Here is a 26439-nt window from a genome sequence, read left to right on the forward strand (position 1 = left end):
CGCGCGCGGAAAGAGGGCCGAGCGCACGGTGCTCGCGCCTCCTCCTCCTCCTCCTCCTCCCGCTTGTCTCTCTCTCTCCCCCCGTGTGTGAGGGGGAAATTAGCAGTTGAGGGCGTTTTGGTTTGAACTAAGCGAGGACGGGTAGAGAGCCGTGGCGGCAAGAACAATGAAGGGTGGCGGCTGAAGGGGGCTGGGTTTGTGCGTGGCGGCGGCGGGCTGCGGAGGCAGGCGCTGGGGAGGATGGCAATCGCGTGAAGGGATTAATTGTTGTTTAGCCATGGTGCTCTCTGGGGACTCAGAAGGGAGGATTGCAGCCTTCCTAAGCGTGTGCGTGTATATAATAATACTTCCCCCCCCCCAAAAAAAATGTAAATAAAAGCAGGGTGGAACTTGCTGAAATAAACCCTCTCTTCTCTGCCTGCGAGAGTTTTGGCAAGTGCCGGTCACCCACCTGCAATGCTTCATGTTTAAAATTGGAATAATAGGGAAATCTATGCACAGCGAATTGCTATGCAAGTTTTTGCTGGGAAGTAAGCCCCACTATAATAGGCACGGGAGGTTTCTCCTCAGAAATTATGTTTAGGACAGCAGTTTGAGAGTAGGGTTACCCACAATATTTAACTAAGGTTTGAGAAGGTAGTGTTGAAATAGGTCATCTTTCAGTAATCCTATGCACGCTTATCTAGGAGTTGGTCCCATGGAAATCAGTGTGGCTGCCTTCTCTGTACACTGGCATAGTACAGTATTGCTTTGTTCAAGATCACTTATTAGGAGTAAGGCCCATTCATCGCTGGTGGGTTGTGCTGCACAGTTGCCTCCAGCAGCTCTTGCACTAGGACTGGAAGTGCCACAGGGAAATACTTCCCAAGGAATGATAGTACTTCTAAGCACAGGGACCTGGCAAAGCCTTGGCAAAGTAGGCCCTGCCAAAGTTGTTGCTTCCTTGCAGAATCCGCCAACAGCACTTAGGATGAAAAACTGCACAGTAAGAATCTCTGTTGAGTGACGCAAGCGGGAGGGTTGGCATCAGGATATCGTAGAATGCAGTTCCCTGTTCACATTATGTGCTTGTGAGAATGAATAAGCCTGGCTTCTGTCTAAAATTAAAGATTTTACCATTTCCCCAGAGAACAGCTAAAAATGTATTAAGCTGATTGTAATAAATTAGTTTATCCAGATGCATGGACTACTCTTAGGCTTACACTAGTCTGGTGGTGAGAGGCTAGGAGAGATAGCAGGTGTCTTGGAGCAGGGAACTGAGTGGAGGTGTACATGGGCACATGCATGCAAACAAGATAAGCATGTAGAGACTTTACAGAGCAGCTGAGAACCGGTGATTGGTATGAAGAAAAAGCAAGAGAGGCCATGCCCATCAGACCGGTTTGGGGAATGAGTCATCTCTTGGAGCAAGGGAAGTAGATAAAAGTAGGGGGGAGAATAGATCTCTGCTCATTGTACAGTATTCATCTGTCCTTAGGCAATGTTTTCATACACATTCTCTCCATTCTCATTTGTTTCATAATAAAGCTCTCCAGTTTTGGAACTTGCTTTCCCAGATACCAGAAAAATGCTAAGCTTGCCAATTTTCTGGGAGTACCATAAGCCTTCACTGTTCAGAGCAAGCATTTTGTGGCTGGGTATTAGAGGATTTTTTTAAGGATAACTTTTAGTCTATGTATATTTAAGTGTTTGGATAACATGTTTCTAAGTGTTGAGCTGTGCTGAGCCCTAGGAAATTCAGTAAAGCATAATAAAAGTGGTGGGAAGGAATTGGTAAATTAAATAAATTGATTGTCAACTCAGATAAGAGGTATGCCTCAGTTTGTTAATGGTGGGTCTTTCCCTAAGAGTATTCCCACAGGATTGTAGTTTTAGTCACTTAAGTTCCTCCATTAAACAAGGATTCCATAATAGAGCATGTGCATAACCTCTTGGGTTCAATCCATACTATCTCCCATTTATGTCTCAAGTACATTGGCATTTTTAAAGCTATTGCTTTATTTGACCCCAGTGTCAAGATTAGCAAAGAACTGCTGTGGGTATAGGAGGGTTTTCTATCCCTAAAAAAACCCTTGTCAGGATCCAGTGAGCTCTGTGTGTTCCCCAACATTGTCTTCCATGCAGCCAGGATTACCCAATTTCCTCTAGTGACTGGTGCTCCTCTTAATGCGGGGGTCAGGGCATAGGAGTGTATATGGTTTTTTATGCCTCTTGGTTTTTCTCTATTCGTCTTTCTTGCAGTGCCAACCCTTTCAATTGCACACTCTTTGCAGGTATATGAAGTAGTTATTCCAGGAAACTCTTTGAAAAGCCTTGTTTTTAAAAATGGGGAAAATAATACTGACTCTTCAGGAACACTATTTTTAGTCTGTTTCTTGTAGCTTTATTATACAATCACTGAACTGTAAAAATGCATAAATTTTACTTCCTTTTCTTGGTCATTATCCTCTTGTATTCTGTTAAATCTGTGTTTCTATTAGAGGGATATCTTTGCACAAAGAAAATTCAAGCCTTTCCCCCAGATAACCTATTCATTATTTTTTGGGGGTAGGAAAATCCAAAAGTTAATAATTCAGTACATGTTTTGATTGGATTTCTGTTTATTTACTTGAGTGCTTTAGTTGTATTTAAATATGGGTTTCAAAAATGTGTATCATCAGCCAATGTAAAAGGCGTAATAGAATTATTTGAATAAACTTTATAATTCAGTTGTTGGGGGCCTCCCGTTCCATGAGAGTTTTGCACAAAAGCTTTGGATAGGTTCATGTGCCTCTGAAGAGGCCACAAGACGGTATTTAGCTAGCATTCTCATATGCATGTCAAGAATCAGAAACCACAAATGTATCAAGCTCATGTAATACCTTTGGGAAATTGCTGTCAAGCATAGCCATGCATGAGTGCTAGTTAGTGCAAGAAGGGGTTAAGATAATAGAGCTGGATTTCTAGACTTGGCCCCCTTCTCTGATGAGGGAGGAAGTGAAGTATTCTCTTCCTGTTACATCTCTCTCCGTGCCATGTAACTGATTAAGGAAGACGTGTCTAAGCAAACAGCAACTTTAGAGCATATGTTTGAAGCTAACTTTCTGTATTTTCTAGCCAAGGGTCTTTTGCCTGTGTTCTCCTTGCTGCTGCTTGGATAAATGCATGAATCTGACCTTTTGAACGTTTTGTAAGTAAAGCATTTTAAATTTACTTAAAAGTGTGTGGTCTGTTCATTGCAAGGGATAGAAAGAGGGGAATACTTTGCAAGCGAACTAAACAGGATAAAAAGATTTAACAGTCTACATTTCCATACTACACTGCTGCTTGACTTATGTGAATTTAAACTCTGTTACCAAGGGTTCTCTCCTGTTGGAGTGTCTGTTTAGCCCCACGTTTTGAATCCAGGTGCCCAGCAGATTCTTTTGTTATTTACCCCACACACGTGGGCCACGGGGCTTTATATTTTCCTCCTACAATGCCTACCCTGTCATTGGTACAAGTTACTTGTTCCAACTGTGAGCTATCTGAACAGTTGGGTGGACCTTATCTTTGTACTTTTTTGGTTACATTTTTTTCTCATTTACTTTTTAAAAATAAGGTGGGGAAAGTGTACTCATATCACAGCTTTGCAAATGTAGTAACAGCAGCAAAAGAAACAAAGCCCTTAGCATTCTTAAAGCCATGCACAAAAGCCTATTATAGTCACTGTTCCATGTGCATTCATCTGTGGTTAGAAAGTCCAGAGCCTACACTCACTTGCTGAAGTCCTATAATAGAGAACTAATCTGATCCAAAGCTTCTCCTGAACTTTTATGCAAGAAAGTTGCATGTTTGTAGGATACCTCTAAGCCAAGGGTAGGAAAATCTGCGGCCCTGCAAATGTTGCTGGACTTCATCCCCAGTCAGTATGGCCACTGGCCAGGGATAACAAGAGTTGTTGTCCAGCAACATCTGAAGGGCCACAGGTTCCCACCACTGCTCTAAGGCTTATGTAGATTTTATTGTACTATTATAATCTGTAAAATTATACCTTGTTTTCTTTTTAAGGAATTTCATTTCTAAAAGATGCAGAAATTACCATAAAATCCATAACGGCTGGAAGGGATAGTTCAAATAATCAGAAGTATCTGAAAGCCAATATAAAATCAAGGAAATGATGAGTTGAGGGCCTGTCCTTTTAGTTATTTGCTATTTATATATGTATTTAGTCAACTGCCACAGTACTCTAAAAGGATCCACTTAAGCTTAGCTGAGGTAGGCTCATATCTAAAATTTATTGAATTCCTTTGCCAACACTATACAGTACTGGAACTTATTTTCTAGTACATGGTGTGGTGACAGAATATCTTGTGCCAAATATAAAGGTCAGACCCTAGTCTCCATTGTTGTAGAGATAAACTTGAAAAATTAGCATCTACTTATCCAGAAACTTAACAGCTTCAGTAGACACATGGCTGGGTCTTATGGGGTCTGCAGCATTGTCAGTAATTTTGCTCCTCAACTATTTTTTCATACCCTCCTCTCACCTGAAAGATGTGCCAGCTACTTCCAATCATTTCCATAATTCTGTAATATAGCTTCAACTTACCACTGGCTCTCATTGGTCATCACAACTAATTTCCCTCTGCTATTCAGTGCCTGCGTAATTTCTCAGTAATCTTACAACCAGAATAAATGTTGCACATTTCTAATGTTAACATGTACAACGAAATGACTTCAGAACTCGGATCAGGATCAGATTTCTGGGTCACTGAATTTAAAGGACAGAAAGTACCTTTCAAAGATAGATACTCACTCAACAGGTTTTCTGGAATTAGACTCAGCAGTACACCTGAAATAACTTACAAACTCTCTTACTGTTTTGCTTTGTGCCAATGTCCTATGATCTCCCTTGCAGTCGGGCATAGTAAATGGGTAAAATGGGGGGGGGGGGGGCTTTGTTTATAGTCCTCACTGCACCTAAAAAGCAAATGTTGCCATGTTGGTTCACGAAAAGAATAAAACTCCAAAATCCACATCATCTTTATTAGAACCAACCAAAATTGTCACTAAAGTGTGACAAGCTTTTGATTTCTCCATAACTCATCAGACAAAATACTACATAAAACAGTATTACATAAATACAGTATTGATGAGGTCAGCTTGTAGACACAGTTCCAAGAAGGAGATTGCAGGCTGAGTAAATCCCTCCCAGGTTACACACTATGATTCTGGGATGAAGAAGCAACAACTTCCCTGTTTTTCCCATAGCATTTGTATCTAGAGATAACAGTTCTCTCAATTATACAAGTTTTCTTTTGTACCTACGATATACTTTTTTTAAAAAAACAGTTGTCTATCTTGCTTCAGATGTTGCTATACTAGCATATATACATCTATGCGCAGCATATCTCTCCATATGTCACTTTCATTTTTTACCCTCAGTGCTTTGTCCACTTTGAATTGTTATGGTGTGCTCCTGCACTTTTGCCAATGTCTTTCCCTTTCTCATTTGGTCAATAATAAAAAAAACCCCTCATATCTGGGGGATAGTTTTTTCCCAACCAGATACTCCTCAGCTTCTGTCAACTTTCCCCGTTCCACCCCCTCAGTCAGTTTAAAAGAGAAGTTAGATTTTTCAGGAAAGGGAGAAAAATACATTTAATTCTGCTGTTCCTCTCTGTACTAGGGTAAAACACCTGTTGAAGTAAAAGACTGACATGTCAGATGGGCGGGGTACAAATAATAAATTATTATTATTATTATTATGTTTGGACAGTGTTAACACAAACTAGGAAATAAAAACTTTTCCTTGCAAAATTAACCCATCCTCATTTGTTGTGTAGATTACATGCATCAAAGTATCATTTAAGCCAGCTAATTAAACATGCGGTTTTCCAGTATGAGGGGGCGGGGTGGACTTTATTACACCAATGAGAATTACTAATATATTTGATGGCATTCCACTTCGTAATTCTACACATGTAATTCATATCAATTGCATTGAGACCCTACATATGTGTTTAAAGCCGTATCAATCCTATGCAAAGTTAGATGCCCCAAGTGCAGTCACTGATGTGAGTAATCAGAAGGGCGATTGAGTTGAGTAGAGCATCCTCCACTTAATTTGAGTATTGGATTGCAGCCTAAGCCTGTTGAAATTAATGGGCCAACTATCAAAAAGTCCTGGGGTTTTAAATTTAGTTATTTCTCATTTCACGCCCATTCCCATGAATTGCAAACAATTATATACAGTGGTACCTCGGGTTACATACGCTTCAGGTTACAGACTCCGCTAACCCAGAAATAGTGTTTCAGGTTAAGAACTTTGCTTCAGGATGAGAACAGAAATTGTGCTCCGGCGGTGCAGCAGCAGCAGGAGGTCCCATTAGCTAAAGTGGTGCTTCATGTTAAGAACAGTTTCAGGTTAAGAATGGACCTCTGGAACGAATTAAGGTACCACTGTAATGGTATGCCAAAAGAATCACAACTTACAGCACAATCCTAACCATGTATGCTCAGAATTAAGTCCTTTTGAATCCAGTAGAGTTTACTCTGCTCATGCAGTTCTGCTCATGCAGTGGGACTCCACACCCCCCACCCTGCCTGTTCTGGGTTTTCCCTCAACCCACCAGAGCAGATTTAGGGGGCGTGGAGGAAGGACAGGACAAAAAGGCCAGTTGTGTGAGCGGACCTTGTTCTGCTCATGCAACAATTTAGTTGAACCAACCCCAGATGTATGTGAATAGCTCATTTCACTTCACTCAAAAGTATATTAACTGCTCAAAAATAAAGCACCCTGCAACAGAGAAGCAGATATATACCATTTGGGATTTCTATGGTACTGATAACACTGGGAAAGTACGGTAAATACTCTACCCAAAGTAATTTTATTTCACCAAATGTAGGATGATTTCTAAATTGATTCAAGCTAAACATTTAGTTTAATGACAGTAATGTATGATCAAAAATTGATATTTAGAACCAGTAGCATAGTATGTGTCCCACTGTTCTAATTAGCTGATATGAAAATCTTCAAAATATGCAGGCATATGTAAGGCACCTGGTTTTTGAAGAAGGAAAAGCCCCCACCAAGAATTAATTAATTACGGCTCAGCAGCCCTCTGAGACAAATAAATGTAAATGTTGCTTCTTCCTGCACCCCCCTTTATAAAGCAACTGAGGCATAGTAAGGTCTATTTCTGGTAACAAGCCATGAGAGGGTGTGGATGCCTTACTAGGCAATTAGTACAAATAGCCAGAAAGTATTTTGTTGCTAGTGCATGATTCCAAGTTTTATTGATTTTTGCTGTTTAAAATATCAGTTTCGGAGTAGTTCATGAAATATGTGTTTGTGCAGTTAAAAGCAATTCCTTTTAAAAGAAAAGTTTTTTTAAAAAAACAAAGTTAAATTATTAGCTAGATGAAGAATTGGCATAACCAAAGAGCTATATGTTTTCTGTTTGATTTTTCCCATTTGTAAAACATCTGGTAGCTATGTTCATTAAGGGCCTCATTTTGCACCTCACCAGTGTCTTGGTATGATGTACATTTTTGGATGATCCTGACATACCTGCCCGTTCAAACCTTTGACCAGAAGTGAAACTTCTTTAGCATATTATGCTGCAAAATTGCCGGTATCCTCTGCTGGCAGCATGACACATTCAGCTCGTGAGAAGGCTTTCACAGGCACTATTAATTTGCAGCCCACCATTTAATCTGGGAATCACAGTACCACTTAAAATCAGTGTACTTAACTCTTGCACCTCCATTCTAATGCCAGCTGAGATTGCTCATCACTGGAACAAAGATATAGAACAGAATTTCTGACACTGGAGCTTTCAAACATTGCTACTAGGAGCAGCAGTAGCTAGTAGTGTCTAAAACAGAAAATACTGAACAAATCCCTGTTCCAGGGATTTGGGGCTACCATTTCTGTTTAGATGCAGTAGCTCTCCTAATTTCCTCTGCCCTATGTTACCCTGTTAGTAGTCCACATTGAAACAGATCAACCCCATCTCTCCCCTTGAATTCTTGGTTTGCTGGTGTTCACTAGTCTGAATCAGTTTGCAAGACGCTCACCTACCATAGTGCTTACAACACCTGGAAAAAGCTGATGTCAGGATTCATCCGTGGCTTCTCAGTTCCCGACTTTTGCCTCAGCATATCCTGTTGTGATTCTTTTATGATGTCCCTGCCATGTCAGCATAAAATAAAATCATGCTTCACCACATTGTGCAGCCTGACCTGTAAGTACACCTTCTTTTTCTCTGTGCTTGAAATCTAGAAATTTGGAACCAGGCTGTTTGTCTCATATGATATAAAAGGTTCGGTTATTTTTTAATGTACTTATTTGTAAAGTTTTGAAGGGGGGAGTGGAATGTGTGTACATTCAATTTAAATGTTGGCCTTTTTAGTTCCTAAAAACCATAACTCTTGTTTATTTACTAATACAATAAAGAGCATAATGGAACCTTTAAAACAAATATATTTCTATCATCAGTTTTCGTGCCTGTTGTCAATTGGCAAATTTTACGCATACATGTCTAGACAGAAGACTGGGCAGAGGAGGACTGCCAAGAGGCAAAAGATCCAATCAGAGCCAGTGGCAGAGGAAGGGGGGCTGTGGGGGCGGCTTGCCCCAGGTGTCATCCCTGGGGGGGGGGTGACATTCAGCGCACTACCCGCCCGCAACTTCCAAGCCTACCCCGAGCTGTCAGGGGGAGGGGGGAGCTGTGCCACTTTGCCGGCGGCATTCCCCCCTTCCCTCTTCATTTTGACAGCTGGGGGAGGCTTGGGAGTTGTGGGCGGGCGGCACGGTGAATGTCTGCCATCGGCAGTTGGCTCCGCCCCCGGCTGCAGGGCGTGCATACCGCTCCGGGCACCTGAGCGGCTATCCCGCACCTCGGAGGGCACTCTCAGCTCCCCACCCCCTTCGGGAGCACGCCCACCTTGGGCAGCGAGGGCATATGCTTCGCCACTGATCAGAGCATGTGCAGAGTTGATCACTCAGTACTGGTATTGAACTGGTACCCCTGATTAACATATAAACATTAACAAGGGACAGTTACTTTCCATATTGAGCTTGCTCCTCCCCGTCTCTACTGATCCTAAATTTGATAGTTTCAAGTGGGCATATACAGGGCTGGCCCAGAATGTTTCTGGCACTTGAGGCAGAACAGAAAATGGTCCATCCCCATTCCTTACCCCCGCTGCCGCCACCATCTTATTACAGGAGCAATTGCTGGGCCTAGATATGCATCCCTGTTGAGTGGGCCATTGTTGCTGCTACATAGTTTCTTCAGTTTGGGCAATTGTCTTTAAGTAAGGATATTCAAGTCATGTGAGAAGGATAGATTGTCTTTCAGAATAGACTGCAGTTCTTTGATTATGCACTAATAAAGCTACTATCCATATATTTCCAAGTTTCCTAGCATCTAATGGACTTCCTTTTGCAAGGCTTGCTTCACAGTATCAATAGCAGCAGCCCGATAAGGACATCCTAGATGTGGTCCTCCTTCCCACTTTCTTCTAAATCTGGAATATCTAAAACCAGTCGTTCTGCCAGGAACCATTGAGGAAGCAGAATTTAGCCATCTGGGTTAACGTGACAGACTACAAAGCTGGCATGAGATACAAATATATGTGGCTGAGGAATCTCTTGTATAGTCAGTTCCTTTAATATTAAAACAGTAGATTATTGATAATCTTAAGAAATGTGCTCTTAGATTTTAAGCCAACTTTCTAATTTTAATGTAAAATTTTTAATACAGTGGACGCTCAGGTTGCAAACGTGATCCATGCGGGATGCACGTTTGCAACCCACGTCTGTGCACGTGCAGGTTGCGATTCAGCGCTTCTGCGCATGCGTGACCATCGAAATGCAGAAGTAACCCGTTCCAGTACTTCTGGGTTTCGGCGGTCCACAACCCAAAAAAACGCAACCTGAAGCAGCTATAACCCAAGGTATGACTGTAATCAAATTCTAAATAAACATGATTAATGAATCGTTCATTTTGAGAGCTTCTCCAAATCTTCACGTTCTGCTTTGAGTATTCCAATGTAAAAACAGGCATTTAACCCATAAAAAACTAAGCAAAGCTAAGTGTTCCCTATAAAGTAATATGCAAATTCCTTTTCTTTCAGGACTCTCCATGCTTATGCACAATCCTACCTCTCTTCACTTCAGCTGTAGGACCAGGCTGTCCATTGGATACACGGGACAAAATTACACAGATGTAAAAGAATCTCTAAGCCGTCAGCGCCCAGGCACTTCTGCCATTAAGATGCCATGTATTCAATGTAAGCACAATCACATACAGTCATACCTCATGTTATGGACGCTTCAGGATACGTGTCTTGGGGTTACGGACCGTGGGAAACCCGGAAGTACCGGAACAGGTTACTTCCGGGTTTCGCTGTGGGTTGCAGACGTGCCTCCGTCACAGATTACATCCACAGCCCGAGGTTCCACTGTAATTTGGTTCCAGGCAGAGGACTGAACATCCAAAAAAATCCACTTTCATTTTATAAAGATCTGTTTCAAGCCCATAGGGTTGAAGGAAGAGTGTATGGACAATGGAATCTCAGAACCTTGAATGGGAAGTTGAACAAGTTATGCAGTGTTCAGAAGTGGGGCTTCAGTAACCTGCATAACTCAGTGTTCCTTCTTATAAGCAGAGAATAAATTATGTAAAATATGGAAATACATGCAGATTTGCAATTTATACAGGAGTCAGAATACAGATTAAGTGGACTTAGAAATTTATTTTCTTAGTGCAGAATAATATAGCTTTCCCCACCACTGTTTTCAGCAATTCTGACAGTAAGGAATGCAAGGTTACCCAATCATGCCATTAGAATAAGTTGATGGATCGTAATATGTGCACATGTGTATAAGGAATAACTAAATGAGAACGGCATCTTCTCTGTTTCCATTTGCCATTAAAACCATTTAGTTCATGGCGCTTTTGAATCATCTGAAAAGAAGAGGTAAATGATAATGTCAAGTAAGCAATCCAGATTGCCTTCGAAATTTTCAGACAAGAATAAATCAATGCACAAGTGAAAGCCACAGCAGGAAACCATAATAACCAACTGAAGTTTCATTTTCCTGTCTATTGCAGTGGGTTAATATTGCAGTGCAGAGCTTTTTGCCCCATTACTCATTTGTGAGAAAGCAAGAGGTTTTAGACAAAAACTTCCTGTGGATTATTACTTATGAGTCCCCCCAACTTTTTATTGAATTTTTGTTGCATGCAAAACCTCTTTAACTATCATATTTACTTTTTTATGTTCTTAATTTTTAATGTTCTTAATTCAATAGCATGCATCAAGTTATTGGTTTGCTTTTGTTTTATTATGTATTTTGTGTTCTCGTTTTATATTTTTATGTTGTGAACCACCCTGTGATCTTCAGATAACCAATTAAAACTCAGGTATACAAATTTAAACAAATAAATAAATAAATTCTCACACTTTGTTAATGAAGAAATTAGCAACAGGAGCAGGTGGGAAATAGGCTTGGAGGCTGTTCACCTATACACTGACTTAAAGGCTTTCAGTCATGATATAAACTAATTAAATGAGCACAGAATTGCTGGTGAACCCCACAGAATTGCAAGTCACTCTGTGTGTATAATACAGCTATTCCTAACTACAGAACTGGGGAACCAAAAGCCTATCTTTCCGACAGGCAATTTGCTAAACAAGCTTCAGTTTAGATAAGAGATGGGATATATGAAACTCCCTGCAGAACACTCTGCTTAATGTAACCGAAATGCCATAACTTTTGGTCACACTCAATCTAACCTTGTTCTTAGAACACTCTTGTACCGTATTAATCCAGATTTACAGACCAATCCCAAACATAGTTACATGGAAATACATTTCACTGCATTCAATAGGATTTACTTTTCTGGTAAATGTGCTTATAGGATTGTAACCTAAATCATTCAGGATTTGCCTGGATATTTTGTACTTTAAATGTAATGTAGCCATCACAAAACCTATTTACACTATCTCCCTTCCAGTTCACCTGGAGCACTTTATGGCCAGAATTAACTCCTAACAACAGAGATTGTTTAATCTACTATTTATGTAACTCACAGATGTCTGTCATGGGGGCTGGACAACTTACCCTTTTAAAAAGATGTTTGCAGACGGAAGGGAGGATTTATCCAATAACAATGGGGTATGATGTTTCATGTGACTCTAGGCCCATGTCTTACATATAATCAACAAAACTTTGTCCAAACTAGGATTACATTGCTCCAGCTTTCAAAAACCAGTTTCCCAAAGAGTAAATGCTATGATTTGATTTTGATTCCTTACCCATTTCAGTCTGCAGTCCTTTACACCAGCAGTAGCTAGCCCATATCTTATCACTAGCAAGAGAATTTGATAAATATGGGACCACCACCCAATGTGTCCCTGCTGCTTACAATTAATCCCTCCCCGTCTCTTAAGTTTTTATAATGTACTGGGTTTTTCGGCATCAGTTCCTGCAGTGCCATAATCTCAGAGACATTTCTGTTCACACAACATTGCTGCAGGTGCACTTTCATGTTGGATGCATTTTGACACCTGACCCCAATCTCAGTACTTTTCCGAAGCATGGTGGCCTTTTGCATCATATCTACAAGTGCTTTAAAGCATTGTGTTATGGCTCAATTGTTGTTTAGCTCTTAAACAACAGGTGCAAGATTAAGGATCAAGCAGCATGTGGCCTCAGTGTGTGCAAAATAGTGTTCCTGCCAAAAAAATAGACTCCTTCGGAGTATTACGTCTTAACCATTTAAAATTATGTGGCTTCAAGTCTTATTGATACATAATATGGGATAGAGACATTATATTCAGAAGAATATTCCCTCAAATCTTCCTTCCAGTTCCTCTCTGTGGGTTGCATCCAGTGCTGTATAACCAGAGTTCCCTTCGCACTATAGGGAGTTCCCCTTCCTCTCCTCTTCCTTCAGACCCCCAATATCTGATGCCGAGGGTTCCCCAACCTTCTGGAGCAGATTTTGAAGATACAAGGGGGGAATGCAGGGGAGGTGAGGGGGAAGTTCCCTTGTGTAAACTGGAATTTTCTGCACAAGTGGAAGAGCAGTATTGGATACAGTCCTTTGGCCCAGCCCCTAAAGTCATATGGTACTGCAGGGGTACTTGGTGCCCTCCAGATGTTGTTCAACTATAACTCCCATCAGCCTCAGTCAGCATGATCATTGGCCAGGGATGACAAAAAGATTAGATCAGCAACATCTGTAGAACACCACATTGGCTACCCTGTGCCTGCTGTAAATAAGGGCAAGCATATGGATGCATGAAATAAACACACGTCCTTCTCCTGTGACTCCATCTCTCTTATTTTTCTCTGGTCTCCACTGTGTTGAATTGTAGATAGCAAGCTTCTCGGGATAGGGGCCTGTATTTTACCAAATGTTATAAAATAAGACTTACGTAGGTAACATGCTTATGATGCAATCCAATACATGTTTACTCAGTAGTAAATCCTGTTGAGTTTAGTGGGATTTATTGCAAAGTACGTGTGTACAGTATAGGATTTCATCCTGAATTTTCAAAGTACTATAATCCCCCTGATTGGCTTTATACTGGCAGTAAAGGAAAACAATTCACTTCAATACTTGTTCTTCCAAGGTTTTTCTTTAAACATTTCGCTCTTTTTTCAAACACATTTATCTTCTTGCCTTTGCGTCATCCAAATACACATTGTTAAATGATTAAAGATTGTCAAATCCCAGTAGATGATGTTAGGGTATAGCCTGTAGTATTGCAGCCCATTTTCATGCAGGGTTTTCACCATTAATAACAGACTTAACAAGCCAAAACTAAACATTCCCAATGTTAGAGAAAACTGCACCTGGAATCATAGAAATGTTTCTGCCCCCCCCCCCCCGACACAAAATGGCAACCTTAACAGAATGTGATTGCAACATCCTTCCTCTTGCTACATAGCTACTTGAGCACCCAATGGAGGGCCATTTCACACAAAATATGTCCTTCAATTTGACTATGAAGGAATTTTATGAAACACAGCCATATGTTCCTGGAAGACTGCTAATCATGGATCTGCAATTGCAAATGATTCTTTATGGACAGTACCGCAGATGATGGCACCCTCTGGAAAACAAGGGCAATGATTATGTTATACAAATTGCTGCAATAGAGGACTAGTGTGAAACTACACACGTGTGAACTAGATTTCAAAAAGGAGTGAAACATGGGGGTATTTCCATGCTCCTAAATATAATACAGGAAGCAGTCCTGTTGTTGTTGTTTAGTCGTTCAGTCGTGTCCGACTCTTCGTGACCCCATGGACCAGAGCACGCCAGGCACTCCTGTCTTCCACTGCCACCCGCAGTTTGGTCAGATTCATGTTTGTAGCTTCGAGAACACTGTCTAACCATCTCGTCCTCTGTCGTCCCCTTCTCCTTGTGCCCTCCATCTTTCCCAACATCAGGGTCTTTTCCAGTGAGTCTTCTCTTCTCATGAGGTGGCCAAAGTATTGGAGCCTCAGCTTCACGATCTGTCCTTCCAGTGAGCACTCAGGGCTGATTTCCTTAAGAATGGATGCGTTTGATCTTCTTGCAGTCCATGGGACTCTCAAGAGTCTCCTCCAGCACCATAATTCAAAAGCGTCAATTCTTCGGCGATCAGCCTTCTTTATGGTCCAGCTCTCACTTCCATACATCACTACTGGGAAAACCATTGCTTTTATTATGCGGACCTTTGTTGGCAAGGTGATGTCTCTACTTTTTTTTTTTTACTTTTTTTTTTGCTTGGCATAGTTTATAGCTTCTCTGAGTTCTTCAAGCCCCTTCGCCATGGCAAGGCAGTGATCCATGGGGGGGGGAGTAGAAAAAGTAGAGAAGCAGTCCTAGAGCCTGCAATAAGCAAAAATGGAAGGGGCAGATGCTGTTAGAGATAAGCAAACTTTTTCTCTTTTCCTGCTGCTGAATATAAAAAAGAGATACACTGTAGATAAATGACAATTAATGGCAATGTAGAAAAGGCAATTAATTACAGTCAGCAAATGGCACGAGACAACGGGTAAATGGTGATGGATTAACAATCAATTAAAGGCAGAGAGGAGACCATCTGTTAAAAATGGTAAGAGTGAATGTTCAGTTGATCGATACCAATGAAGAGCTAGGTATAAGATAGTGAACAGTATTAACAATGGGCAGGTACTCTGCACCTGATCTTAGCAGTCTCTCAGAAGAAGGAGAGTGAAGAATTGCATGCAAAAGGAGTATGAGGCAAATAGTTAAACTATTCCAGGAAGAGGGAGACTTGAAGGTCATCTCATTAGCTCTAACGGGCCAACGCACTAAAATGTCTTATGATTAAGAATTTTTGTGATTATTATTTTTTAAAAGTTGTGACAGCAGTGAAGACAGTTCTTATGAACATATTTTAAAGGTGAAAAATATGCATGGTATTTCAAGGATCTCGGCCCTTATGGATACTCTATAATCATGAAAGGCAGGATTTGAGAACTATTTAGTTAGTAAAGAGGAATCTAAACATGCGATTGAAATGTGGAGATTGGAATGCTACACTGAAGGCACAAATATGTTCAGCTCTCATAATCTCATTGGAGATTCATCATCCATACATTGTTGCTCTTGCTTATTTGACAAAATAGGATAAGCAATGAGAAAGATGGCATACGGTTGGCAAGCATACATGAAAGAAACATATATGACTCCAGATGTGTGAGCAAAGAAGCCTGAAAGATTACATAAATTGGGCATCTATGGTTACAATCCACAAATTCAACAGAATGTGTAACCCGCTATGTTCAGATAGTGCCACTTCACATAGAACAGTCACCAAGCGACCCAAACTTGTCATTTTTAGCTGCACCTATATTTGCTTCATTGGTTTATATTTGTAAGCTTCTTTGAGCCCAGTGCTATAGGGTGACCTAGAAATATTCTTTAATATTACATGTTCCATACTGTTGTTTTTATTTTATTTTTATTTTATTTTATTTAATGTAAGCTGTTCTGGGCAACTGGAAGGGTGGGATACAAATCCTCTTAATAAACAAAATCTATTGATGTTGCTGACATCTTTCTGTCTGTTTCTCTCTTTTTCCATCTGCTTAATTTCTGCACCTGCCACCTATTATCCAGTTTGCCCTAACCACACTTAAGTTGCAGTTATGGCCCTTTAAAAAAAAAAGATTACATTTGAGCCCTGCCTATAGTAAGAAACCAGACTGGAACTCTTTAAGACTTGTGTAGGCCAAAGCAACTTAAGGACAACCAGACATTTGCCTTTTATTTGAAACACCCAGGAATTATGGCCTGTAATTCAGTGGCAGAGTACACGCCTTGCATTCAAAAGGTTGCCATATGAGCAGATTTAGGTCAAAATTAAACACTTTTGAAACTCCACGCTTATACCTCTTTGGTTGAACTTTATGAGTGGCTTGTTGGTGTCACAGATTGTGTTTGTGACTATCAGGACCTAGGGCTTATTTTAAGCCGTAGCTCCCCAGGATTCACGTCCTATTTTCATCTCTGGGCTCAGACATGAAAAATGATGTAATAAGAAAGGAATGCCTTTCCCTTGCTACTGTGTAATCATGGCCAGACGGTCCCCATGAGTCTGGCATTAGGAGTGCAGGTTTACAGGTCATTGGTCAGGACTTCAAACTACACATCCCATGTGAGAACCCAGCAGCACCTCTCTGTTTAAGAAATGTGTATCATATTTCCAGAGTAGATCTTCATACCTACTGGGTGGCAAATTTGTGTGGGGAGATGCACTTATCAGAGGTTAAGCTCCCCCCAAACTGCTACAGTAGTTACTTTTGAGAAAGAAACCAAATCACCCTTTTACATGGCAAAATTTCAGCTATCATCTGCTTTTAGCCCCCAAGAAAAGAGAAGCAGAATTCATTCAATTTATAAGAAGCTTATGATGTCAGTTGTGAAATGTCAACAGATAGCAACTTAGTCTAATCCCCAAAAGATGACCTACTTGAAGATGTTTGACAGCCTATGCAATCTCTTTGTGCAGAGTCAATGAATGTCACTTAAAGGAGCTGAATTTCAAATGTATCAGATTTTGTACCAGCCACTATATTACTATTGGATCCAATTTTGACTTTACTGTCTGACATTTGAGGGCAGAAAGAATGCTAAAGAGGACATTATGTTCAGCCACTGCAAACTCTGCAGGATTCCACCTCAAATCTCTCATGTTCCTTTAATTAAATGCATCTCTAGAATGTTCACTTCTATTACCAAAGACTTGAAATATGAACTTCATTATTACATTTCTTTTAGAATGAGCCTGTTGCCTGGCTGTGAATGGTCCTGAATGTCACACACTGAAATCTGGGTGTCAGCAAGCAACTTATCAGGAAGGTAACCAAACTGGGAGGCTACCATGCCCTCAAGCTGGCAAGCAATGATGGACAGCTTGAATGCAGTTGATACTGAATAACCATGCCAGAGTTAGAATTTATAAGGAAATGTAGGCTCCCTAGCTAGAATGACATCCTCTGGTCATCTGAAGCACAGAGGAAAAGCAGGCTAGCAGCAACCTACTTTGGCAATGCAGCAAGGAAGGCAGCTGAGTCCTTCCTTACCATTAGCCCCAAACTGAGCCCTCTGGTGCCTTGCATTATATTAGGGTTGACAGCTTTATTCCTGGTTGCTTTGTTACGATTGGCTACTGCATTTGTCCATATCCTGTCCTCCAATGGGGATTAAGAGCACTGGGAATTGTAGCTCTGTGAGAGGTAAACCATAGAACCCAGGATTTGGTGGGTAGGGAGATATGTATTAAATGTATGTTATACAGTATAGCCAATATAAGTTGCTGCCTGTTGACGTTTCACAACTAGTTAGGGGCAGCTTGTTTTCAAGCAACGTGCATTTGATAGAGTGCAGTGGTTTTCATGCACATTTTTGTCCCTCATTTTAAACAGGATTCCAAATATTCTGCTCTGTGGATGTTCCTGTCAAAAATAGTGCTTTCAGGGCAGCTGAAATATTTCATGACTGACTGTAAATCTTTTTTAAAAAGAAACACCAACCAGTCCTTTTCTCTGTCCATATTTTCCTTCTCTGCTGCTGATTTGGTGCCATTTTCCCTTGTGATTATGTACTGTCTTCCTTGATTAATTGAGCTCCCTGGAAATCACATAGTGATGCAACATAGCCAGATTTGCCTAGGCACAGCTACAGGCATCACTGAGGACAAATGAAGCCAGTTCAGGCTGCCTGCCCTCACTCTGAATATGCAGGCATTTTCACTCCCTTCCGACAGCAAGCAGGAAGGAAGGGCAGACAGGTAGACAGAAAGGACTAGACTGGACAATGAAACGGGGGGGGGGGGATGTTCAAGAAAAGCACCTTCAGCATTGAGGAGGTCTAATCCTGGATACTAAATGACCCGACTGTTCCACCATTGCTTCACATCTCCTGTTCCACCCATACCTGGCCATCTGTAAGCAGCCTTGGGCTGCTCCAGCTGTGAGGTGTAATTTTGCTGCATGGCACAACCTCCAGTTAGCTGTGCTTAGAACATTCTGGTGACAAGCTCTATTCTTTTCACATCGGAGGAGCAAGTGTGATCCTTCCCTGCCAAGCTATTTTGTAAACATACATGTACTGCAAATCTGTTTCACTCAAACAAATATTTCCAGAATATGCTTAGTTAAGAAGCATATTAAGAAGCAAATAAGTGATTGGGCCTGAGATGATTACATAAAAAACACTGGAAAGCGGCTTTTTTTAAAAAAGGCAATCAGTTGAATAAGGACAGTCAGAAAACACCCAGAAGGATTACTGTTCTTGATAAATATTACAATAACTGTTGGAATAAGCCATTGCATTGAGGAGGGTTATTAAAGTTATGTGGATTTTTTTACATCTGGAGAAAGAAACTGGTATTTATATTGGTGTTAGTGCATCAGATAGAAAGGCTGTAACATATTTTGATATATTCAAAACCTAGGTGATATATATAATCTATCACGTGTCTGCACAACTTGTGACCCGCCAAGCTGAAGAGACCAATGGGAATGCCATGAGTCTCTGGAGCTTTCCACGTCTTTGATCTACAGTTTTACTTCCTGTAGTGCCCTCTCCACCCAATTTCTTCCCAACACTACACCCTTCCACTCTTTGTGAAGTGTCCCCTACCTGCTGTGTAATTACCTCCTATAGATTTTGTAGAAATGTTTCCATATCCAGATAAGACTGGCATCTTGGCTGTGTACACCCCATACAGTGGTACCTTGGTTCTCAAACTTAATCCGTTCCAGAAGTCCATTCTAAAACCAAAGTGTTCCAAAACCAAGGTGTGCTTTCCCATAGAAAGTAATGCAATATGGATTTATCCATTCCAGACTTTTAAAAACAACCCCTAAAACAGGAATTTTACATGAATTTTACTATCTCACGAGACCATTGATCCATGAAATGAAAGCAATAAACAATGTACTGCAGTCACACAACCAATCAATCAGTAGCTGAACTGGGTCCCACACCGTCACAAAAACAAAACAAAAAAGCCACAAAAACAAAAACGAAAGATAAATAGCAAAAACAGACAGACCTCAGCGTAAGACTCAAAATGGAAGTGTGGCACTCAAATTAGAACACGTTCGGCTTCCCAAAAAAGTTCACAACCGGAACACTTCCAGGTTGGCCGGGTTTGGGTTCCAGGTTGTTTGAGTACCATAACGTTTGAGAACCAAGGTACCACTGTACATTTAAAGCACATCTCCCCACCACCCAAATATCCTGGGAACTGTAGTTTGTTAATGGTGCTGGGAATTTTACCTCTGTGTGCGTAAAACTACAGTTTCTAAGATTCGGAGGCGGGATGTGCTTTCACATACATGAGTGAAACAAAACCTGAGATCTCAGCTATAAAATAATGCTCCTAGGTAAATGGGTGGGTGGGGGATCATAGTCTTATTTCCTAAATAGATTTACCTTCTGCCTTGTTGCCAGCTGCTTGATTTCCATGGTCTAGATGAGATCAGAGAACCCGTTATTATCCTCCAGCCTTTGTGTAATCTTCAGGTTTGGCTTTCTGTTACTGTTTACTTAAACCAGCGAAAACCTGCTTATTGTTTGTGATTATCTGCACCAAACGTAAAACTCTGTTATTATTGTAGACACAAGACAGAAGTAGGAGGAGGGCTTACGCTTTTCATTCTTAAAACTGCAGTGTAATTTGTGGCAAGAGATTATTATGACCCTATGCGAATCAGAACATCACTGACGCCTCACTTTCAGGGAAGATATATAGGAGAGGCCTTCACTCGTGATATATATATTTTTTATTTTTTTACTCCTGTAGCTTCTTAGTAGGATTCCCTACCCAGTCCTGCAGGTTTGGATCTTCTTGGTACAATTTTATTTTCTGTCTAGCAGTGCGGCCTATATAAAGCAGCAGATGAGGGCAAAGAATAATGACTTTACCTGGCGACCCATTACAATGTATATAGAATCCATGTTTATTTAAGCTTTGCATGGGGAGTGCAAACTGGACCTCTTAGGCTTCGGATGAATCTTCAGTTTTATGGATTCACTGAAGACCTTTAAAAGGTCAGGCTTTATATTTCCTCACATGTAATATATTCCTTTCATGTGCTCATAAAGAAATCCCCTTCTTTCACCAATGTATGCAATAAACTAGGGATGATAAGTCAGAAATCAAGGAGATCATAGATATAAAGCCTCTTAATAAACTTTCCAGAAACTAGAGTCAAGGATGCATTTCTCAAAAGGGAATGTGTCTTTTTCCAAGAAAATTTCCAGAATGCTCTCTTTTCATTAGAAATATGCACTGATTTAATAAGCACTTGAATGGATTGGGGAAATATAAGATTAGATCAAGAAACAGTTTCGACTCAGAAATAGATCCGATTTTTTTTATAGCAAAAACCAAAACTGATACAAGACAAATCTTGAGGTTCAGGCACACCCTAATCAACATTTATCAGTAGCCTCATCAATATTATTAAATGAGAAGGAAGAGGGGGTGATTCATTTAAGAAAATGAATGGGAACAGATCGATGAGCAACCACATTGCCTGAAAGAGAATAGAGTCAGACTTTTCATTAATTAAAAACATTTGCCATTCCCACTTTTTTATTAATTAAAGAACTGCTAGATTACTGTACTGTAGTCTGCAGGATGATTTTAGCATTGTTCAGTGCTCATCACCACATTCCTTATTACTGCTTGTGATTATGCAAATGTTTCATTCTTCTGAGTTAACTCTGAGTTAACTTCTGAGTTAATCATACAATCGTTCAGGGGGTTTCCAATCTGTGTCAGAGAGGCTTAATTTGGACCATTAAGTGACCCTTAAATCAACTTTCCTTGCATTTTCTGCTTCTGCAATTTGAGTGCAAAAGCTCTTCATTCAGTATAAAATTAGCTCTATTCTGCACATTAACAGCATTCACAGAGTACAAGAGAGGCTAGATGGTGAAATGTGAAGATGCCCACTGATTTCTTTTGATAGATTGGATCAACGTATCCAAAATTGAGAGTCACTGGTATTCTCCTTCATCTTTACATTTTTTCTCCTCCTCAGACACAGTTACACGCTGGAAAGGATCTACAAGTTAGCAGTGTTCATAAAGTGGTTGGAACATCTTTCTGTCTGGCATTAGACACTGGGCCTTGTTCATTGGCTTCCTATAATTAACCAGAGAGCATACTTACCTTGGAACAGCTTCGGGTGTAACTTGCAAATCATGCAGTCATATCAACGTTTCCATTTTTTTCACTGTCATAATGTGGGAGGAATGGTATGAAACCTTTCACCAATATGTTGATGGATGATGTGATGAGTTATTTTTGAAACACACCCCAACTCGGAGAAGGAGGAGAACAGGTTTTTATTCCTGCCTGTTAATGAATTGCAGTCATTTTCTCATCTGCACTTATTCCCTCCCAGTACAAGCACCTGTTTCTAAAGTCCACTTTCTTGATCACTCTCTGGGTTTAATTTACAATGTGATCCTATGCATGTGTACTCAGAAGAAAGTCTGTCTCTGTTAATTGGGGCTTACTTTCCAGAAAGTTCATAGCATTGCAGCATTAGTGCCACAAATGGAAGCTTTGCTTTGTTACTTTATAAGTTATTGATCACCTGTGGGATACAATGTGAGCATAGTCATGACTGATTAGTATCCTAGATGGGATATTCTGGAACTACGGTGTTATTCTGTGGAGAGCTATGGAGTCTGAGAAAATATTTCACATCAATTATTTGGGGGCGTTTACGCACCGAGATAGAATTTCTCACCTGCTTGAGTGTATGCCACTTGGCTAGAGATGAGAAGTCCTACAACTTATTGGAAATATTGATTAGAGCTAACAAAAATCTGACAGACTTGCATTTTCATTAAACCAGACCTCCATCTGCCCTTTCAAGATGGAGACAGACACTGCTTTTGGGCACATGTCTGACAGCAACTCCAATAAACACTTTACAATCATGTTTGCTGCAGGTATACCAGCATTGCTGCAGGAAAAGCCCGGGCACGATTCCAACCAGACAACTTTTTCTCTAAAGAAATGCATTTACTCTGCATTTTCATGCATTCATATCTTTTAAAGAGCAAAATGCAAATAGCCCTTCTTCATTGTCTCACTGAATTAACCAATGCTAACATTTCGATATAAAGCCTGCTTAATAGGCCATAACTTGAAGGGAAATGTCTGGGATACTGGCTTGGGTGGGGAAGTAGCAGCAAATTATTCTCTTATCTAACCTATGCATCAACATCATAATCTAGGCGTAATTAGCTAGCATCTCACACCAAGCAGTAAATGCAGAGAAGCTGGCTAAGCATGTCTTCCAAACTTTGGAATGATTTGTAATGTATTCAAGAGTGCAAGGTGTGCCACAGGCTGAATGCCTCACTTTTATTTATGCAGAGCTCTCATGAACATTTTTGTAGTGATGTCAGCTGCAGCACAGAACTGCCCTAGTGCTCAGAAACTCGTGGCCAGCTAAAAGAGTCATTTTCCTCAAAAAGCAGGATGGACTTCAATCGAACTGTGAACATGGTTTAAGTCATAACATTGTGCCAGCCCTGGATTGTCCATACCAAAGACTGTAGTGGCTACAGTCTGGGGAGAAAGCATGACCAACAAACAAACAAAGATATACATGTTAATTACCAGTTGCTGGAAACAATCAAATGAAACTTTTTTAAAAAATCCTGAAGGGATAATGTCAAGGTAGTAACACTATACACAAGCTTCTATGGTTTGTCATTACAGGAATTAATTTAAGCAAGCCTGCCGTGGCCATGTGGAAGAGATCAGAAACTTCTTCTACTGTCTTTGACTGACTGCAGCTTTTCATTATGTCAGAACACCATGGACAGAATGTGGTTCCAAAGTTTAGCCACCCCTGTCTTAATGTGACAGATGCCCTAGTCTTTTAGAAATATAACCACCCAGTATTAGCCTCTAAGAGTTCATATTCTAAAAGCTTATTTATGTACACAGCGTAAACATATTACAAAACAGCAGTCTCTTGTGGCTTGAAATGAAGACATGAAGAAGCCGGCCCTTACATTGCACTGTATGTGTGAACTGGCCTTCTCCGGCCGTTTTCACTGTCCCTTGATAAACCTCAAAAGAGGAGGGGAACAAGCCTGGGGGTTCATTTTGGAGTGCAACTCTGTTTGTACATGAGAGAACCCCCTCAGGAGAGACACCTTAAAAAAGGTTGTACATGTTCCACAAACAACCACAACAGAGAATTCAAATTAGAGATGTGGCAAATGGAGAGCGGAATGTAATCATCCAAGGGTCAGAGCCAGAGATGGTTTTAGGGTAGGACTGGACACCATGCTGCAGGGGCCGCCACAACAATGCTGTAGAATGAGCATGAGAGGTGGAGTGGTGCCAAATTTTAACATCATGCAGGGCGCCCCTGAAATTTGAGAGCCCAAATTCTGCCACACTGCCAGAGCTCAGGGGCACCACATGCATGTTCACCACATGCAGAAGGTCCCATGTTCCACCTGCAGCATCTCCACATAGGCTGAGAGAGACTCCAACATGAAACCTGGGTGAGCCACTGTTGTCAGTGCAACCAATACTCAGCTGGATGGACCAATAGTCTGACTCAGTACAAGGCAGTTTCATATGATACCCATGTTCATGCAAGGAATGACTCACATCAGGGAGAGTATTCTCACTCCCTGAAAGATATTTGCATCATATTTACTGGAGCTATTTTTAATGTGTTTTATTTTTTAAAAATGTAGTTTTTAAAAGGTAAGAGTGTTTTCAAGGAGTTATATTACAGAACATTGCTCTGTTAGTGGGGCAAATGGATGGGACCCCTCCATCTGGCTGGTAGTGAGGACAATAGCCATAGAGTTGTGTTTGTGAGCTGGGCTGGAAGCAGGTAGAGGCCAGGGAGTGAGAGTCATGCTTGATTTCTGCTTGAATCCAAGGCTGTGACTAAGGGAGAAGCAAGATCTTGGGGGAGACCCTCCATTGGAGGCTCAGGTTATATGTATGTGCAAATAAACCATGTATCTTAAAGACTCCAGTCTCTGCTGACCCTCATTCTAAGGAAAGCACCCTGGGTAAGCACCTAGAACCCTGGGAATACTACACCACTCGGAGATTGGGGTAGCATACAACAATAGAAATATGCAGCAAGACAGAAGCGATGTGTGATGAGCTAGTTCATAAGAACCACTTGCTGCATGAAACAGTCTTATAAGATAAGGATTCTGTTCCTAACACCGTGCTGCTTCCTGGTAGCAGTGAAAACAGCCTAACCTCCATGACAAAGCGCCACCACCGCAGAATAGTGATGAGCAATTCTATAGAGAATACTCTTCTGAATTAGACAGCCAGTGTGGCACAGGTTTAAAATTGTGCTGCCAAGAGAGACAAGAAGACACACCTAAGAAAACTTTGCAAGCAGTACTAACAAAGAACTCTTGTGATTTCCTGCACAAAACACAAAGGAAGCTTTCAAAGAGGAAAAGCAGCGTTCCATAGAGTCAGGCTTGTTTTATGGACTTGCCATGCCTCATTCATGAGAAAAAGTTTTGCTGCTTCATATATTACACAGGACCCACCCCCACACACTGTGTCAACATTTTCTTGTAGTATTTCTTCTTACAACAGTCATTTGAAGCAAGTCACTAATAATCTCACTCTTCAGGTGGGAATGGAGCCTGAGAGAGAAATAGCCAGAAAGCCATCAATGGTCCACAAACAATCTGGCTTAAAATACCGCATTGAAGATTTCCTGGAGCAGAGGTGGGGAACCTGTCTCTCTCCAGTCATCATTGGACTCCATCATCACTGACTAGTGGCTGCGGGTGGTGCTGTGGTCTAAACCACTGAGCCTCTTGGGCTTGCCAGTCAGAAGGTTGGCGGTTCAAACCCCCGTGATGTGGTGGGCTCCCATTGCTCTGTCCCACCTTCTGCCAACTTAGCAATTCGAAAGCACGCCAGTGCAAGTAGATAAATAGCACCGCTGCAGCGGGAAGGTAAACAGTGTTTACGTGTGCTCTGGTTCCTGTCACGGTGTACCAGAAGCGGTTTAGTCCTGCTGACCACATGACCCGGAAAGCTGTCTGTGGACAAACGCTGGTTCCCTTGGCCTGAAAGCGAGATGAGTACTGCAGCCCCATAGTCACCTTTGATTGGACTTAACTGTCCGGGGGTCCTTTAGCTTTTTTACCAGCTAGGCTTGATGGGAGTTGGAGTCCAACAACATCCGAAAGGCAACTGGTTCCCCACCCCTGATCTAGAGCAGCATCAGACACCTCAGGATTTGACCTCGCCACTTTGGTAATCAGCCACGAGGATCAGCCACTGATTTCTCCAAGGGGTTGGACTAGATGATTCTATGATTTCTTATCATGAGGGCTGCTTGGGAGATAGCATAACAGCCCAGAATCCTCCTGGTCTTGTGAATTAGGCGATTCCAGTTGCATTGTCTCCCATTAAGTTCCCAGAGCCACTGCAGTCCCTCTCTCAGTCTGAGCAACTTGTTGCTGACCCGGCTATTCCTCTAGGCCGCTTGCCTGAGAGCCAGCCAGTCTGCAGGCCTGAGGACCTGACAGCTACAGCACTGATTCAAAAAACACTGAGTCAGGATCCACTGGTCTCTTCAGCAGTATGTATTTTTAACCCATGAACTGTACCGAGATTGATGCTGAAATTCAGTGACTCCCATTCATGCAATAGTTTGTTTCTATTATAAATCTCAGAAGCATTCAACAATAATGCAGCTGTCAGCACACCAACACTTCCATTGCAAGTTGCAAGGTGCATTTCATCATAAACATTTGTTGTCACTTGCTCATGCCTTTTTGAAGAAGAAGAAGTAGGAGGAGTCTCCTTTGAAGCAGATCCAGGTAGGAGAAACCACAGGCAACATGTTACAGGAAATTTGGCCTCGAGGATTGTTGTGAT

At 41.2% G+C, this 26439-nt stretch overlaps 1 protein-coding gene across 5 annotated transcripts; it reads left to right on the plus strand.

Moving 5' to 3' along the window:
- The first annotated feature begins 64 nt into the window (after positions 1 to 64).
- Positions 65 to 24314, plus strand: LOC310674691 (uncharacterized protein). Of its 5 annotated transcripts, XM_083434323.1 has the most exons (6): positions 65 to 3169; positions 8465 to 8544; positions 10108 to 10263; positions 11381 to 11399; positions 17283 to 17363; positions 21563 to 22606. In XM_083434323.1, exons 1-5 carry the CDS (start codon positions 3141 to 3143, stop codon positions 17314 to 17316), a joined length of 318 nt encoding a protein of 105 aa, XP_083290449.1. In that variant the 5' UTR covers positions 65 to 3140; the 3' UTR covers positions 17317 to 17363; positions 21563 to 22606. The 5 variants fall into 5 exon arrangements, 1 of the variants encoding a protein (XP_083290449.1); XR_014509696.1 differs by lacking the exons at positions 11381 to 11399; positions 17283 to 17363 and adding an exon at positions 23263 to 24314 and having other exon boundaries at positions 21563 to 21779; XR_014509697.1 differs by lacking the exons at positions 11381 to 11399; positions 17283 to 17363.
- Positions 24315 to 26439: the final 2125 nt, after the last annotated feature.

The sequence above is a fragment of the Podarcis tiliguerta genome, assembly GCF_965153285.1.
Source record: "Podarcis tiliguerta genome assembly, chromosome: 3".
NCBI lineage: Eukaryota > Metazoa > Chordata > Lepidosauria > Squamata > Lacertidae > Podarcis > Podarcis tiliguerta.

Excerpts from the sequence above, each read along its gene's own strand:
- LOC310674691 (XM_083434323.1), top strand. The coding sequence starts at position 3,141 with ATGCATGAATCTGACCTTTTGAACGTTTT. Across the intron at positions 3,170-8,464 it reads TCTGACCTTTTGAACGTTTT|TTTTCGTGCCTGTTGTCAAT; the intron begins GTAAGTAAAGCA and ends TTCTATCATCAG. Across the intron at positions 8,545-10,107 it reads CAGAGGAGGACTGCCAAGAG|GACTCTCCATGCTTATGCAC; the intron begins GCAAAAGATCCA and ends CTTTTCTTTCAG.